Source organism: Vombatus ursinus, unplaced genomic scaffold (genome assembly GCF_900497805.2).
Source record: "Vombatus ursinus unplaced genomic scaffold, bare-nosed wombat genome assembly UNPS02014861.1, whole genome shotgun sequence".
NCBI lineage: Eukaryota > Metazoa > Chordata > Mammalia > Diprotodontia > Vombatidae > Vombatus > Vombatus ursinus.
Window position 1 is genome coordinate 16,650,007 of NW_020954639.1, and position 18,542 is coordinate 16,668,548.

Consider the following 18,542-nt stretch of genomic DNA (forward strand, 5'->3'; position numbering starts at 1 on the left):
GAAGCCACATTGCAAGGCTTGAAGGAGTGAGAGAAGTAAGGAAGTGGAGACTTCAAGTATAGCTGGCAGGAAAAGAGAGTTGAGATATGTGATGGATGCTAGAGGGGAAGACAGTCGAGTTTTTTGTTTTATTTTGTTTAAAGAGTGTGATAGCCTCAAGGATATTTATAGGCAATGAAAAAGGAACCAGTAGGTCGAGAAAGATTAATGGTAAGAGAAAGGGAATGAAGGGGCAAACACCTAGAAAGACAGAAGGAAGGATCAGAGCCACAGGGAGAGTTGTTGGTCTTGACCAAGAGAAGAACAACTTTCTCAGAGGTGGGAGTAAAGGACAGGTAAAATTATATAGGGTTTTTGAAATGTGGAATAGGGGAGAAAAGAGGAACTAACAATGACATCCTCAGTTTTCTCAGCAAGAAAGAAGGACATCTGAGAGAAGGGAGTAGAGGGAAGGTATTGAAAAACTTGAGAGAAGTTTTGAAACAATCAGTGATTGTGCTTCTTCCACGTGTTAGTTTGTTGACTAGCTTTGAGTGTGAATGACTGGAAGAATAACTAAACTATTAATTGGATAAAGAAGTAAACAATAAGAGATGTGTGTATGGAGGAGGGAGAGATCATGAGTTAAGTTTTAGGCTTAGTGAACTGAAGTGTCAATGAATTATCCAAGTAAATATAACCAGTGGGCATTTGAAAATGTGGGATTAAAGCTCCAGAGAGGTACAAACTGAAAAGAAAAGAACAAGTCACTGGAGTAGAGGCGATAAATGAAGCTGAGTGGATGAGATCTCACAGCATCGAATCTCTGTTACAGTGAACCTTAAATATTATCTACATTGACTTTATACCCCATTAGAGAAATCACCTCTACAGCATCTTAGAAGAGGGGCATTAAGCCTCTCCTTGAACACTTCCAGAGTTCAAAATAGTCTCTTTCATTCATACTTCAAAACAGTCTATTTCATTGCTGGACAGTTCTAAATATTAGAAAATTCTTTTTAACTTTAAATTAAAATCTGTCTCCCTGTTCCTTGTTTGATATGTCCCTGGAATTAAACAGAATCTCTTCGCCTTCATTCACATGACAGTCCCTCACACATATTAAGACAACAGTGATTTCCCCTTCAGATTTCTTTTTTCTAAGTTAAGTATTATCCCTGCAGATGACATAATTTTCACACCCCTCACTATCTTGGTTTTTTCCTTCTGGATGCTTCTTAATCTATCAATTTCCCTCTTAAAGTATTGTATTCGGAACTGGACATAAAACTCCAAATATAGTCTTTATAGAGTACAGTACAACCTACTACCTCCCTTAATCTGGGTACTACATATCTCTAAACATGCAGTTATTTTTTTTTTTTACAGCAGGTGTAATATTTATTAAACTTAAGAAAATCCCACATCTTTTTTTTAATGCTGTCAGTGTGTATTTTTCCCATCCAAGATTTAGGCCTAAAAAGAACAAGAAATTCAAATGCAGAACTTTACATTTGTCACTGTCAAATTTCTTTTATTGAGTTTGGCTTATTATAGTAATATCATCTTTTTGAAGCCTGAGTCCGTTTATGATATATTAGTTTTTCTTCCTTGAATTATGTCATCTGTGTGTCATAATGGAAGAGCAACAACTTTGGAGGTGGAAGGCCTAGGTTCAAGTTCAGTCCCTAACATTCACAAGCCATATGACCAGAAGCAAATCATTTAACCTCTAAGGCTTAGTTTTCTAATCCATAAAATGGGGACAGTGATTTTGCACTGTCTAGATCATAGAGTTTAAATGAGAGAAGTGCTTTATAAATTTTAAAGCACTACTTCATGGATGTTAATGCCATAAAAATCTGAACAGATTTCAGGGCTCAAGAACTTTAATGGTTTAAAAAAAATTACATCTTTATTTTCATGAATCTCTAAATGAAATTTAGCATTTCCTTCATTTATATAAAAAACATTATTCTAAGGAGGGATCCCCAAGCTTCACCATACAACTAAAAGGGGACCATAACATAAAGAGGTCCATGCACTTTATAAATGTTGAAATTAGGGACATCTAGGTGGCACAGTGGATAGATAGAGTACTGGCCCTGAATTCAGGAGGACCTGAGTTCAAATCCGGCCTCAGACCAAACACTTGACACTTACTAGCTGTGTGACCCTGGGCAAGTCACTTAACCCCAATTGCCTAAAAACAAAAACAAACAAACAAACAAAAAACAAAAAAAAAAACAAATAAATGTTGAGATTAGCTAAAGGGTGATGGATTTTTTGGCCCCAGAAATTCTAGATGGTTTTCTGCCAAGATAAAGATTCTGTGTTGAAGGGAGTACCAACACAAACAAAATCACAACTCTCTTACATACTTGTCAGTAGACATTTATTAATATATGCTAAACACCAAGAATACAAAGAAAGGTAAAGACAGTCCCTGCTCTCAAGGAGCACACGCACAGTCTAACAAGGGAGACAACATGCAAATAGCCATATACCAACAAGCTATATAGAGGATAAATTGGGGATAATCAATAGAAGGGAGGCATTAGAATTCCCAATAAGATTGGGAAAGGCTTCCTATAGAAGGTAGGATTTTAGTTGGAACTTGAGGGAAACCAGGGCAGTCAAGCGATAGGGATGAGGAAGGTGGGGCATTCCAGGCATGGTAGAGATCCAGTGAAAATGACTGGAATTTTTGAGATGGAGGATCTTGTGAGAGGAATAGGAAGGAGGCCAGTGTCACTGGGTCACAACATGCACAAGGAGGTGCAAAATAGAAGTTTGGAAAGGTAGCAGTGGGGAGAAGGTGATGAAAAGCTTTGAATGCCGGACAGAGGATTTTATATTTGATCCTGAAGTGATAGGGAGCCACTGGAGTTTGAGTATTGGGGTGACGTGGTCATACTTACATTTCAGGAAGATCACTCTGACCGCTGAGTGGAAGGTGTATTAGAGTGAGGAGAGACGTAGTGAGACCAAACACCAGGTTAATACAGTAGGCAATAGGAGCCTGTATCAGGGTGGTGGCAGTGTCAGAGGACAGAAGGGGAGATGTGTGACAGATAGTATGAAGGTAAAATTGAAAGGCCTTGGCAACAAATTCAGGCTACCAATAGACATATGAAAACTTTTACATCACACCCATCAGATTGATAAAATTGACAAAAAAGGAAAATGACAAACAAAAAGACTGGAGGAAAACAGGCACATTAATGCATGGTTGGTGGAAGTGGTCCAGCCATTCTAGAAAGCAATTTGAAACTTTGCCCCCAAAAGTAGTAACCTGTGTATATCCTTGACTCAGCAATGCCACTACTAGGCTTATACCCCAAAGAGATTAAATTAAAAAAAAAAAAACAGGACCTATAGGCACACGAATATTTATAGCAACTTCTTTTGTGGTGGCCAAGAAGTAGAAACTGAGGGGATGCCTCAGCAAAACCAAGAAGATAATTTGTTTAACAACATCAACGTTGTAAAGACAAACCACTTTGAAAGACTTAAGACTAAGACTTAAGATCAATGCAGTGACAACCACAGTTCTAGAGGAGCGATGAAGAAGGCGGCTACGTGCATGCCTCCTAACAGAGAAATGATGGACTGTAGGTTTAGAATAAGGCATACGTTTTTGGATATGGCCAGTGGGGGATTTTTTTATTTGACTATGCATTTTTGTTACAAGGGTTTGTTTTGTTTCCTTAAAGTAGGGAATTTGGGAGAGAAAGAACTTAAATTCCTAATTAAAACACATTTAAAAAAATAAAGACACTGAGGAGCTTTCAAAATATTACAGAGAGAAACTCAAAAAGAATGCCTAAAATCACAGTGGTACTTTTATTTTTAAGAAGGTTGTTAATGTGACGAAGACATCAGCAACTACTGACCCATATGCTACATTATGGCCATCCTCTTCATTCCCTCCACCCCTTGCAACCTTGTACTATACTCCTTGATCCTCTGACTCTGATAGGTGAGTTTTTACTTTGTCTTGCTCAGACCCAGGTCTCCATAACACTTAAGAGCCATCTGTCCACCATGCTTGCATATGTTTGCCATGTAACTCTCCCTTCAGCTCCTCATGGTGTGTAGTCTTCCTCCATTACAATGTAAACTGTATGAAGTATTTGTCTCTCTAGTCTTTAGCAGAATGCTTGGCACATAGTAGGTGCTTAATAAATGCTTTATCTCTCTATACTCATTTTCAAAACATAAAAAATAGTGTATGCATGATGCAAGGGCAGATGGTTGTTCACAGCAATTTTCTAGGGCAGACCATAGTTTTATGGTCATGAAAGGTGTAAAGAACATAAGATAGTTGTGCATTTCAAGGAAGCATTTGAGTTAAAATAAATTAAGGCATTGAAGGCTTTCCTTAGGTAAAGGGTCTTTCACTAACTTAAGTGTGTCAAATAAGTTTCCACAAGAGCAACTACAGAAACTTTCTTCAGTATTGACATCAAGTAAAGTATTGAACAAGGAGGAAGTGTGTTCACCAAAGATATTTACTAGTGTCATCAAAGATCTCTAGTATAAGGTCAGATAAAGATTCCCTTTTAATGGTGATAGTATAATAATTGCATCCAAGCCCAAAAAAGTCATTTCAGTGAAATCCAAAACAGTACAAGGATTTGTGAAAAAATATGACCAATATTTGCCTAGCTCGGATATGAAGATTGTGTTCTTTGTTTTTAAAATGAATACTAATACCAGCCAAATAGTGGGTGTAAGAATATATCAAGGTAAAATTTCTATCTGTAAATTTGATAAGCATGTCCTTGCACCTCTGTCTAAGCCATTGCTAAAAATGCCAAATAACAGCCCTATGTCATTAGAACTTTTATTTACTTAAATATCAGTCCATTAGTAAGTATTTGTGGTTGTTTAACCAACTATACATCTACCTACCATCCAGTCATTATTAACTGGCACACATTTCTCCATCTTGTCAATAGTAACATTAAAAAAAATTCTCAAATGCTTTGCAAGCTCAGGTTGAGGGGAGATCAAGATAAAGACTTTCCAAGTGGGAAAAATATACAGACAAAAGAGAAGGAGCTCTAAGATGGAGCTTTTAGGGGAGTGCTCACATTGAGAAAATGTGGAAATAAAGAGGACTACAAAGAGAATTGATCAGAGAAGAACCTGGTATATCCAGGGGGCTGAGAACTAGGAAAATAGGTTCCAAGAAAGAAAGGAGTGTCAACTATTTAAAAAACTACAATATATACCACTGTGTAAAACTACAGGCACCTATTATGTAAAGCTTGCTTTTCTTTTTAAAATACAAAGTTCAGCCTATAGCTCTCAAATATGTCTTGCTTGTCTCCACTTCTTTCTGGCCTTCCTTCTGTTCTCTGAGATTCTTAAAAGATTCCTCAATGACCTTTTTAGATCAGGAGGATAGCCAATTTGAAGGAAAGTCGTAAGTGTATGTGGCATTATTATCAACCTGATTTACTGATGAAAAAATAGAATCCTAAGAAATGTAAGGAAATTAATTAAATAGAAAATATGACATTGCTTTTTTATAATTTGGACCATACTGTATTTAAATTCAAGACATCCCAGTTACATGATTATTACGCATTCTGTGGCAATTCAACTTGGGAATTTCATCATAGCTTCTAAAAATACCAAACAAATTTAAGTCATAATATGTTGTGTTGGGATTTCTATAACTTTAGTTGCAGGAAATGGGGTATTTTGGTAACCCTGCTTGTGGTATCCTTATCCAAAATGGTGCCATTCTTGTTCTTGGCAACTCACGGCTTTCATGTTATAGAAAAACGATGTGTGTATTCATTTTCACCAGGTGGTTTGTTAGGGAAGCCCTCAGAAAGTCTCCAAGTACAGTGGATAAAGGGGAAGTAAATAAGCATTTATTGAGTGCCTACTCTGTACTACTTCACTGTCCATGATTGTGGCATTGGTAAGGGATTTAAAGGCATGGAGGCATTTTCATTGATCACAGGACTTGAGATTTGGAAGGAACCTCAGCTACCATCTAGTTCAAACCTTCCTCCTATAATATACCAAATAAGTGGTTGTCCAGCTTATGCCTAAAGATCTCCAAGGAAGGGGAAGCCAACACGTCTTGAGGCAGCCATCAGCAATCCATTCCTTTTCTAGACAACTCTACTCTTGGGATGTTTCTCTTGACATCAAGCCTAAATTGGCATCTTTACAAGTTGTACTTGTTGCTCCTGGCCCTCTGAGGCCCAGAAAAGCAAGTCTAATCTTCCTTCCACACAGCAACACTTGAAACACTGGAAGACATTTGTTTTATCCCCCTGAGTCTTTTCTCAGTTTTGTAGTTTAAACATTCCCAGTTCCTTCCGCTGTTCCTCATAAGACATGGACTTTGCCATCCTAGTTGCTCTCCATTGGACACTCTCCAGTTTACCAGTGTCGTTCTTAATCTGTTGCACTCAGCACTAAAGACAACACTCCAGATATACTCTGATTAAGGCAGAGTACAGAGAGATTAAAATATCTTTATTCCTGGAAGTTATGCCTCACTTGCTATGTAGCCCAAAATCACATTGAATTTTTTGGCTGCTGTATTATGCTGCTTACTCATTGAGTTTTCTGTCCCCTAAAACTCTTAGATCTTTTTTCATAACTACTAGTATCTATTTTGGATTTTTTAAAATCCAGTATAAGACTTCACATTTTTCACTAATTAATCTCATCTTATTAGATTTGGCCTAGTGATTGGGCTCGCCATGATTATTTTAGATGCTGTTATCCAGTGCTCTCCCTTCCAGTTCTTTGTCAACTGCAGATTTTATGAAAATGACATCTGTGCCTTTGTCCAAATCATTGCTAAAAATATTTAACAGAAAAAAACTACCCAAACATCCAAGGAAATTCTACTGGAGACTTTTTGCCACAAGGACATTGAATCATTAATAACTACGCTGAGCCTGGCTATTCAACTAGTTCTGAATCCATCTAATTTTATGGTCATATAATTAATATTTTTCTCTCTTAACCAAAGTAGTATGAGGTAGTTGAACAAATGCTTTGCTGAAATCTAGATAAATTTTGTCTACGAAGATCTCTTCATTTACCAGTTAAAAAAAGAAAATAAAGGGCAGCTAGGTGGCACAGTGGATAGAGCACCAGCCCTGGAGTCAGGAGGACCTAAATTCAAATCCAGCCTCAGACACTTGACACTTCTAGCTATGTGACCCTAGGCAAGTCACTTAACCCTGATTGCTTCACAAGAAAGAAAGGAAGGAAGGAAGGAAGGAAGGAAAGAAAGAAAGAGAGAGAAAATAAGATTAGCCTAGCATGAGCTATTCTTGATGAAGACATGCTGGCTCCTTGTAATCACTGCTTACCTTTCTAGATATTCCTTAACCATCTCTTGAATGACCTGTTCTAGAATTTTCCCAGGAATCAGGTTTCCCTGACTTTCTTCAAGATTCAGCTCAAGTCACACCTTCTACAGGAGACTTTTCATGGTCCTCCTAGCTGCTAGTGCCTTCTGCTTTCAGGTTTCTATCTATCTACTCTGTATATATCTTGTTTGTACCTACTATGCTGGCTTCTCCATTAGAATGTAAACTCCTTGAGGGCAGGAACTATTGTTGCCTTTCTTTGTATTCCTAGTCTAACTCATAGTCAACACTTAGTAAATACTTGTTGACTGACTAAATCTTTTGATTGTAGTTTTAAGATTCTGTTCTCTTTTAAAAGTGGAGACATTTGCCCTTCTCCAATCTTACCTCTCTGATTTTCCACTATCTTTAAAACATCAGGGATAGTAGCTATTAAGATATGTCTATAAAAATAGCTTAATTTTGAAAAGACAGTTAGCTATATCATGTTTGAAATAATGATACTAAGAACCAAAACAAATGGCAATTTTATGAATAGGATGTCTGTATGGCAGCCATGCTGTCATGTTGAGAAGGGGGATAATAAATAGTGGGTAAAGTGAGCACAGTAGTGAAATCTCTGTAGGCCTTTTACAAAAACTATTTGGCAGCATATTAGCGTAAAAAAAACACAAATGGAAACACACTAAGCTATTCCCTTAGGAAAAAATGTATTTGAATTAAATTTGTTCATTTTTAGTTTGAGATTGCCAGTTTTGATCACCAGTCCCTTTGGATGGTCATATAAAAATAAATGCATCCAGGACAAAATGTTAAATGTAGGATTATTTTAGCACAGAGAATAAGTCAGCAATGCCGAAAGAGATGTAAAAGCAATGGATTATAAACTTAATGAGATAAAGTAATAGGAAAGGGAACTCATAGCAGTGGTGAATTGATCCATACCTTCCTTAATGCTTTATTTTACAAACCTCAGCAGAAAAGTTGACAGCTTTATGTTATTTGAACAAGTAATACATTTTCAGATTAATGCGACTGCATAGCAATGTGTACATTTTAGGTAAACTCCATGAAAATGAAAATTCGCCTTCCTCCTCCTCCTCCTGTGTGTGTGTATATATATGTGTGTGTGTTCTATACAGGTAACACTTTTTGACGGGCATCATCAAGCATAAATAAACTCTTCCCACAAGAATATTTTAAAATAGCTGAAGTTTTCCATTAAGTACAAAAACTTCTTTAAGAATTTTAGCAGTTTTAGAGGAAACCTTAAAGAATAGTAACATTTTCTTGCCTTTAATAGTATTCCAGACAGGATTGGATCTTTTCTTGACTCAGTATAAACATTTTGAACCTCAGTTGTTGTACTCTGTTATACAGTGAAACCCTTAAAGTCTGTTGAAATGTACAGAACAATTTCCCCCTTTATCCAAAGTTTCTGATTTTTTAGATTTTTTGTTATCTTCTTTTCATAGTTTTTCTGTTCCCTCTTTTGCTATTAGTTCTTTATTTAAGTGGCTACTGTGCTAAGTATTGGGGAGTACAAGAACAAAAACTGCTTTCATGGGAGTAGATATCATATTCCCTCTTCTCTTTTCCATCTTCCTCTCCCCTAAAAGGTAATTATAATTTTAAAATTTTTTAAGTAATTTGAAGAAGGAAAGTAATCAGGGAAGATTTTATGAGAAGCTGAGCATCTATGGAACATAAGGATTGTGAGAGATAGAATCAAGGAAGGAGTACATTCTAGGCATTTTGGGAAGTTTTTTTCCCCCATTTTTTTTTTATTTTGGACTCAAACACTAAAACTCAAATACACAGTAGAGAAAAGAAAAAGAAACATATCATAAACTTAAATATTGAAACAAATTCAAAGTAAGAAAAGAAAAAAAAAGCATGTCATGTACACAGCAGATGAGAGAAATCAAAATATTTAGCAATAAATTTCCATATCAAGAAAGCCTGTACTACACATTATGTTGAGAGCTGTCCATCTTTTCTTTGCTTCGTTGTAAGTTTTTCTTGTTCTCTGCTGTGCACTTTTGACTTTTTTCTCCCTTCCTCCTCCCAGGCCCTTAAGGCTACAGTTAAGTGTGGATATATTTCTATATAGATATATACATACTCATATACATATATACACATACATACATACATACACTTTCCCTGACAAATTCTATTCCTGCTCTTTGTTTTTTAAATATAAGGACTTGGTAAACTGTGCTGAATGAACTACCTGCTTTCATGATGAATCACTTATGAAAAGAAAATAAAAACATCAGCTATGTATCTTGTAGTCCTTCAGATTCCATATCTATATAAAAGCAACAAAATTTTAAATCACTGTTAATGAGAGTGAAGAAAAATAAGTAATTGGCATCAATGTAGAAACATTTCATGGACTTGGACGTTCTTGTCTTATGGTATAGTTATAACCTAGGACAGGGGTGGGGAACCTGAGGCCTCAAGGCTACATGTGGCCTTCTAGGTCCTTGGACTGAATCTCTTTGACTGAATCCTAACTTCATAGAACAAATCCCCTTAATAAAAGGATTTGTTTTGTAAAACTTGGACTCAGTCAAAAGGTGGTGCCCAAGGACCTAGAAGGCCATATGTGACCTGAAAGCCTCAAGTTACCCACCCCTGATCTAGGAAAATTTGCTGCAAAATAAAATTTTACTTTAATAAATCTACTTTTCAATGGACTGAGATTAAAAAAAAAATCTCTCTCAGCTATCTTTGGAAAAGGAGAAATAGATGGTTGTCTTTATAATGCCCATTATTGCAGAAATTAAACTCAGGAACAGTGTGTGGGTTTTATTTATTTACACTAGTGCAAGCACTAAAGTTCTGTCCTTGAATTATATTGAACTCATGTTTTAAGTAGTATGTTGAAAATGGCCTTTTATGGGAGGTTTTCTTTTTTAATTCATTGTAAGTAAAAGGTCTTTGCTAAGGTTTTCTAAAGTATCAGGTAGTTCAGTTGATTGAACCTTTTTACTATTTCTTTTTTGAAAAAGCACTTAGCTGATGTACCTCAGTAGTTAGAAAATACAGGGAAACAGTTTGTTCAAATATTCAATATCATTTTGAGATATACTTGAGAGTGCAAAATTTCTTGGAGAATATGCATGATCAGAAGGCATAAAATAACTATTCTAGGTGTGAATCTGTTTATTTCACTTCCAGGGTATATAAACACAAAAATGTCATTCTGGCTCAGAAAACGTAGGTGTAGTATATGGGGCTTTCTGATAGAATAGATAATGATAGGAATAGAGACTGGACCTGTGATTTCACTGATATCAAGAACTCCCAGGTGAGAAAACTCTTTCTGACATTGCTGATTGGTACCTTCTCTTAAATATATAGTCTTAGATCATTTCCTGAAGGGACTTGCTCAAGGGCCCACAGTCAGTGTGTACCAGAAGTCTTCCTGGTTCCAAGGCCAGCTCTCTATCCAGTAAGCCGTGCTGTTGCCTCTTTCTGACGGAAAAGTTAGTCATGGATATAAATGATTTGTTATTTGACATTTAATGATAATGTGAACTTACACTGCTATTATTATTAACTTATATTGCTAAACCTTCAGTTTAAATTTTGACGTATGCACATCTTTTCTAGAATCCAAGTTCCTCATGTCTGAGGTCATACATTTTCCTTATTTTTATATCAGCACTAACATAGTACATGTAGTAGATACTCAGTAGTGGTTGAAATATTTTGATGAACATAGAAATGCATAACATTTTTTAATACATCAGCAATCTTGGTAATGAATACAAGGTAACGAAATGTAAGGGAGATAGGGAAGGCACTAGCAGTTGAGGGTTCAGGAAAGGTATCACATAGATAGTGGTGCTTAAGCTGCATCTTGAAGGAAACTAGGAATTCTGTGAGGCTGAAGTGAGGAGGGAGTGCACTCCAGGCATAGGAGAGAGTCGATTTAATGGCACAGAGCCTGATTATTGTGTGTGAGAAAAAGAGAAAGAATTGTAGAGATAGTAGATTGTAGAGAAAAGTTCTAAAAGACTTGAAAAATAAGTTGGGGCCAAGTTGTGAAGCACTTTGTTGCACAGTGGAGTGACAGAGTCAGAGCTGTAGTTGGGAAAAATCCCTTTGTGGAGAATGGGCTGGAGCGGGAAGAGACTGGAGTCAGGGCCTTGTGGCACTAAGTCCCTGCAGAGTGACAGCTGGAACTGAAAGTAGAGAGCAGGCTTCATTATTTGAGAGATGTTGTAAAGGTAGAAAGGGTAAGATTTGTCTCCTGATTGGGTATGTTGGGTGAGGGAGAAGTTGAGGACAATGCCAAGTGTGCAAATCAGAGAGACTGGATGGAGTTCTCTTGGGAACTTGGGAAGTTCAATTTGGAATTTAGGAGCATGACGTGGGCTAGATATATAGATGTGGGGGCCATCGGCATAGCGATGACAGTTCATTCCTTAGGAGCTGATGAGAGAAAAGGAAGAGGGCCCGGGGAAGAATCTTGGGGTACCTTTCTAATGAAGTTATGTATGAAATGAACGATGACCCAACAGAAGAGATTGAGTAGTGCTTAGAAAGGTAAGAGGACAATCACTAGGGAGCAGTGTCATAAAAATTCTGAGAGCAGAGAATGTGCGGGAGGAAAGGTTTTTCAACACTGCAACATGTATCAAAGAGGTCAAGAAAAATACAAACTTAAGAAATACCATCAGATTTGGCCATTTTGAGATCATTGGTAATTTTGGCAAGAGCAGCATGGTGAAGTGGAAGCCTGATTGCAAAGAGTAGGTGTAAGAACAGTGTTATGGGGATTTATAGTAAAGTGAAGACAAGAAGGTAGAAGGCTTATTTCTACGAGTTTGGCTGAAGAGAGATACAGAATGTTTCCTTTAAGTCAGGAGTTCTTACTCTTTTTGTATTCTATATCTTTTGACAATCTGGTGAAGTCTATGAATTCCTTCTAAGAATGATGTCTTTAAACAATTAAAGGAAATGCTAACTTTCGGTTAGAGATTAGTGAAAATAAAGATTTAAGTTTTTCCTATACAAGTTTACAGACCCCCTGAAATCTGGTTAAGAACACCTGGTTCAAACGGATAGCAGTTTTTCATGAAGGTGGTGGTGGTGGTGTCTTAAGGGATAAGGAATATTTGGGCATGTTTTAAGGCAAGGCAGGCAAGGAAATAGCCAGTAAGATACGAAGAGAATAAAGATAGGAAAAAAAATCTTCTGGTGATTATTTTAATAATTTTGTATTTTAACATAAGCTTGTGTCTTTGAAAACTTTATATTTTTCTCAGGAAAGCAAAGAAACCGACTGGAGCCTATGGACACCATATTTGTTAAGCAAGTTAAAGAAGGAGGACCTGCTTTTGAAGCTGGATTATGCACAGGTACTTCTGTTCTGTTTTACATTACACTACCTGAGCTTTTTCTACTTGTTTCTCCAAGTTTCCCATTTCACTCTCCACATAGTTCCCCTTTCTCTGGTTTTTCTCTCTTTCTTCTTTATCTGTTCTCAGACTGAGGAACCTCAGAGAACCATCTATCTATTTCACCTAATACTAGAGCAAGAATCCTTTTTACAATGTACCTAACAATCTAGCATGTGCTTAGAATGCCCTCATGAGGAGTACTTTACTTTGTGGGGCAAGCCATCTGACCTTTGGCATTATTCTAATAAACAGGGTGTCCCGAAGTTTTAGTGAAATTTTAAGCTATAAAGCTTGGCACCAAGATTTTTGAGACACGCATGTGTGTGTGTGTGTGTGTGTGTGTGTGTGTCTGTGCGTATCTGTGTCTGTGTGTGTGTGTGTGCAGTAAAAAGATTTCTTGAACTTGGAGTCAAGACCTCAGTTTGAATCCTGTGTTTGACACTAGACATTGAACTTTCAAAGGTGCACAAATCACTTAAAGTTTCTGAGCCTCAGTTTCTTCATCTGTAAAATGGGGATAGTAATAGCATTTGTCTTATAGAGTCGTTCTAAAGATTAAAATTAAATGATGTACATAAAGCACTTTGTTAATCCCTGAAGTATTATAAATATCTGTTATTATTTTGATTTTAATTCATCTACTTGGGATATACTATCAAAAATTAAATAGGTTTGATTGATAAATATCTGTGGTTGCTATTTTGTAGAGAAAATATGCTCAGTGTTTAAAATAGTGACATTCTGTCATCAAGAAATGCTTTATAACAGGAATTACCTAGAAACTTCCTACATACAGTCTTTCATTGCCTTTTGAATAAAGAGTTGTAGCATTTTAAACTCCTTTGTATTCAAATAATAGCTATATGGAATAATATTTAAGAAGATCATCTGGTTGAAACTTATAAAATGAAGTCTTTTTTCCTAGAAAAGTTCATGGACCCTCTAAAATCTTTCCACAGACTCGGCGGGGGTGGGGTGTGAAGGGGGGATGTCTATGGACCTGAGGTTAAGAACACAAAAGCAGATATCCAATGGCTGTTCATATGTAACACACATAATTTTTCAGAGCACTGCAGGTTAAGAAGATGAAACAGGGGACATTGAATAGAACACATTTAGGAAACACAACTCTTTTTCTTCTTTCCTTTGATTTTTCCAATAATCTAGATATGCTGTTTCCAATCAGGTCATCTCTACCCTCCTAACACTTGACCCAACCAAGTGCCATCTGAGTCTTTTGTTTCTTGGCAAACAATTTAATACATGTAAATTTGTCATCTTAAAGACAAGCGCACTTGTTTTTAAACACCCATACCTAGGCTGTGCAGCCAGCTCTAGGTATTCACCATGTAGGGACATTAGGAGAGGTAGCATGGCACAGGACTAGTGTGCTGAACTTGTAAACTGGAGTTCAGATTCCATTACCAGCACTTGTCAGCATTGTGTTCTTGGGCAAATCACTGAACTTCTTTGGCCTTCAGTTTTCCTTATCTGTAAAACAAATTAGGGAATGAAGATAATATCTACTTCATCGGGTTGTTGTCAGGCTCAAGTTAAATAATGTAGATACAAACCATAAATTATATATGAATGTGAGTTATTACTGTGGGGAAAGCCAGGTTAAAAAAAAGGATAATTAAAGTAAACAAAAAAAAAAAGTAAACCCAGCTGGACCATTAAAAGAGAGGGGGGAAATTGACAGTTAGTTTATACTTCCTGTATGGTTGTGTGTTTTACAACAGTAGTTGTAAAAAAGTAAAAAAGTAAAAAAGTTGTAAAAAAGTAAAAAACAGTAGTAAAAGTGTAAATTGAAGGAAATTGAGTGGTTCTGTCATTTGCTGCTTCTTTTCCCCCTCTCCTGGTCAGTGCTAGAATCTTAGGTAGTAGACCAGTGGCCACTAGACTTTGGTGAGAGATGACTTTGATGTCTGTAAAGCCAACAAGAATCCCTCTGTGATCTTGTTTGAAAACATGGCTGTATTTCTTATGTAGACAAATGTGCTTTCAGTGGAAGATAATGACTTTTTTTTTCTTAAGCAAGATATTTAAAACTGATTTTAAAAAAACTTTATCTCTCTGCTTCATCATTGCCCTCCTCAGTTTTTTATTTCTTCTTTCCTTATGTTGGTATAAATGACTTCATATAATAAAGACACTACCATATAGACTAATGAAGAAATACTTTTTAGCACCTACCTCATAAGGTATGCCAACACACATTTTCCCTTAGAAATTTCTCATGCTGTTTCTTCACCTCTCCTTGCAGGTGATCGTATTATAAAAGTCAATGGAGAAAGTGTTATTGGAAAGACCTATTCCCAAGTAATTGCTTTAATTCAGAACAGGTAAGATATTTGAATAATGTTGATTTGTGCCACAAGTGGGTTTCTGTTTCACAACTCAGTTCAGCAGAGTGATCTTTATGAAGTGTTGTATTACTCTTGAAAAGTGATGTGATTGAGCTTTTATGGGGTTAAAACATTTGGGAGTTGCTAGAAGCCAAGTTTGCTTGGGCATGACTTAGACTGCTTCTATTTGGCAGCTTCACTGACTTCATCATTAAAGCCACTTATCTGAGCTTTGGATCACTAAGTTTCATGTTTTTTTAATGTTTTCTCCTTTGTAATGGAAATAGTGTTTTAACTTTTGATTTAATGAACCTGTACTGAAAATTCTTATTAATTTGAGTTTAGTTATCTCACCTGAGATAAATTTGCTGCCATTGAGATAGCTTTGAGCATTTTCTGGACTACATGCCTACTACTCTTCCATAGTCCATTACTTTTCAACTTTTCTTTCCCTCTTTTTGTTATAAATAACGAGCCATTGGATGAGTAAGTTCACTAAGTTGGTTATAAATGAAGATGTTCACTAAAGCATAAATCTAAACCAGGCCTGCACAACATACGGCCTGCCAAAGTAGCCTGTGGGCCGGATGTTGTGCAGGCCTGGTTTACATTCTTTACATTTTTCATGGGCCCCCCAAAATCCTTTGGCGGGCCACGAGCAGCAGGCCATCAGCAGCTCATGATATTGTACAGGCCTGATCTAAATAGATCTAATGCAGTTAACTCTGGATTCTATACCAGTGAGTTGGTTATACACTTGGCATATTACCCATGATGACCTAGGGTTGTCCTTCTTCCTACCTTCTTCCCCCACCACTGTCCCCAGGCATATAGTAAAGGCCCATTGACTAGAGGTTGATGTGATAGGTAGAGGTGATTAGACAAAGGCACAATTCAGTTAAGTGTGAGTATGTCTGTGAAGGGGTTTTTACCTGTCTGTATATGTTAGCCTAGTCCAAAGTATTATGTGAGAAGGGAACACTCTTCCCCCTCTTTCCCCTAGTTTTACAGATGAAGCTCAGAAAAGCCATTAATTGCCTTAAGGTCACATAGCTAATTACTAGTAGAGTCAGATCTAGAGCCCAAGTTTCCTGGATTTTTTAGTCCATTGTTCTTTCCATTATACTGCCTCTCAGAAACTAAGTAATTTTTGGATTATATTATCTTAGCCACAACTTTGTTCCTCTTTATTAGTGGATAGTAGATAGTGATATTGAGTATAGTAAAATTAAGTAACTTATTATTTAATTGCTCAAATTATTTCTATTAAAAACTATCTTTTTGATAATCAAGTCCAAATAAAGTTAAGAAAAATTCAGTATTTGTGTGTGCATTACACACACACACACACACACACACACACACACTCTACTGTGGGATAGGCATTTAATTTTCAGGGAAATTGAGCACAGAGCACACACAGCATAGTATATAACTGTAAACAGTATAGTTAATATCCAAGTCTATTTATAACAGTATAATTAATATCCTAGCAAATTTTAAAAAAATTTCAAGTGGTATGATGAGGACAGATTGCTATTCAAGAATATAAATGTCCTTAGTTAAGTTAGTGAGATTCTGAGATAATACATAGCCTATATCTTAGTTCTACCTGGTAGTGGTACCAATTTGAACATAATGCCTCAGAAGGTTGAGACAGGGAGAAGCTTCCAAGCTCTTTTCTCTGAGATAATTGGGACGTTGCTAATATGTTTTTTGTTTGCTGATATTTTTATGCCTATAAATGTAAATGAACTGCTAAAATACCTTTAAAAATTCACTTCTTAATATCTGTCATTCTCTTATGTTTTGTTTTCCTTGAAATACACATAAATTTGTTCACACGTTGATATGTTTAATCTTTGGGAGTACTTTAATTGTTAAGAATGACAATATTCATTTTTAAACAAAATTTGGAAAAATAGAGAAATATTATAAGTTTTCTCATCCTATCTTTTTTTTTTTTTAAAAATTGTGTTCCTTTTGTCTGCAGTTGGTAGCAAATGGATAATGGAGCATAATGCCATTGAGATTCTGCAGTCTATTAATGTAAAAATGTATCCTTGCAGAAGAATTTATCTCATCAGTATGTATTATCTACTGACACTAAGCTACTAAAATAAAACCCCCTGCCTAGTTTTATTCTTGTTTAAACCAGTGGCTCTACTTAGCTTGCCATTCTTTTTGCATTTATAACTTGGACAAAAAGCAATACTGATAAACTTAAGGGATTTTAAGTGTTAAATATCTTGATTGAATTACAGAAATTGTACTTGATGCCTCTAGATTAGGTTTAGAAACACTGGCTGTGCTCTGTCCACATGTTGTCTCAGATACCAGGTTTCACTCTCATTTACCCCTCCTGATATGTTTTTTAAGACAGGGAAAATGTTCACTTGTAATAGCTTTATGGCATGAAAATGAAGGTCTTATTAAGCTCTAAAACATGAACAGGTTTTTTGCCAATTAGTAATTATTACAGAGTAAAGAAAAACAGTCATGACAGCAGATAAGGTTTCTTTTTTTCTTGAATGAAATTTTCAGTTAATATGATAAATGATCTTTGAAACATTGAATTTTAATACAGACAGGAACATTTCTTAATATGATGATTTAAAGACTACCCTGATTCTCTGATATTCAGCTTTTTAAAAAGTCCTGTAATATAGTCTGTGGATTGAAATGAAAGAAGAAACCATCCTGTTTGCTGTGAATTCTGGTTTCATTTTTTTAGTTTAATTAACATTTCTGATGCCTCATTAAGAAACTTTTTAAGTAGACTTGGGATATGCACATTTTAAAAAGAATTAGTTGTTTGAGATAATAGGATAAAAACATAGGCAGCTAGTCCTATTTAAAAGCTAAGCATTATTTTTCATATTCTAAATAATTTGGATTTAGAAAGTAACAATTTAAGAAAACAAACAGTCTAGGCCTTAAGTAATTTTATGCACATTTCTGAATTTACTGACCTCTGGCCTCCCCGATATACTTGCATCACTCCTAAAAATAACAAAAAAAAATGTGTATTTCTGTTTTATTTCAGTGATACCACATTGGAACTTAGTGTTATGCCAAAAGATGAAGATATCCTTCAAGTGGTAAGTTTTTTTTACTGAACTAGCAATACAGTCATCTCAACTAAGTCTCTTTGTGATAGAGACCAACTCTTCCCGACCAAAGTGGATTAAGTCTGGGTAGGAAGTTTTGGCCAAATGTTGTCTCTGGGCATCTGACAGGCTTGGTTGGTTGAAGGAAAGGAGAGTCCTCAAGTGCAGGTGAAAGAAAGCAGCATTCATCATGGTTCTGCCTGCCCTTTGTTCTCCATAATTCAGTTCAGTATCATTGATTAAATGCCTGCTGCATGTCAGGCAATGAGCTAGGAACTGGAGGCACAAAAAACAAAATGGCAAAGTCCTTGACCCCTCACCATAGGT

The 18,542-nt window shown here is 36.2% G+C and overlaps 1 protein-coding gene across 2 annotated transcripts in view; it reads left to right on the forward strand.

Annotated features, from left to right (window-relative positions):
• Positions 1-18,542, forward strand: part of ARHGAP21 (Rho GTPase activating protein 21) — a 90,260-nt gene that overhangs the window by 26,078 nt on the left and 45,640 nt on the right. For both annotated transcript variants that reach the window (XM_027841572.1, XM_027841573.1), the window contains exons 3-5: positions 12,623-12,715; positions 15,024-15,102; positions 18,152-18,206. In XM_027841572.1, the coding sequence (XP_027697373.1) occupies positions 12,623-12,715; positions 15,024-15,102; positions 18,152-18,206 (227 nt within the window). The remainder of the gene's footprint in view (positions 1-12,622; positions 12,716-15,023; positions 15,103-18,151; positions 18,207-18,542) is intronic.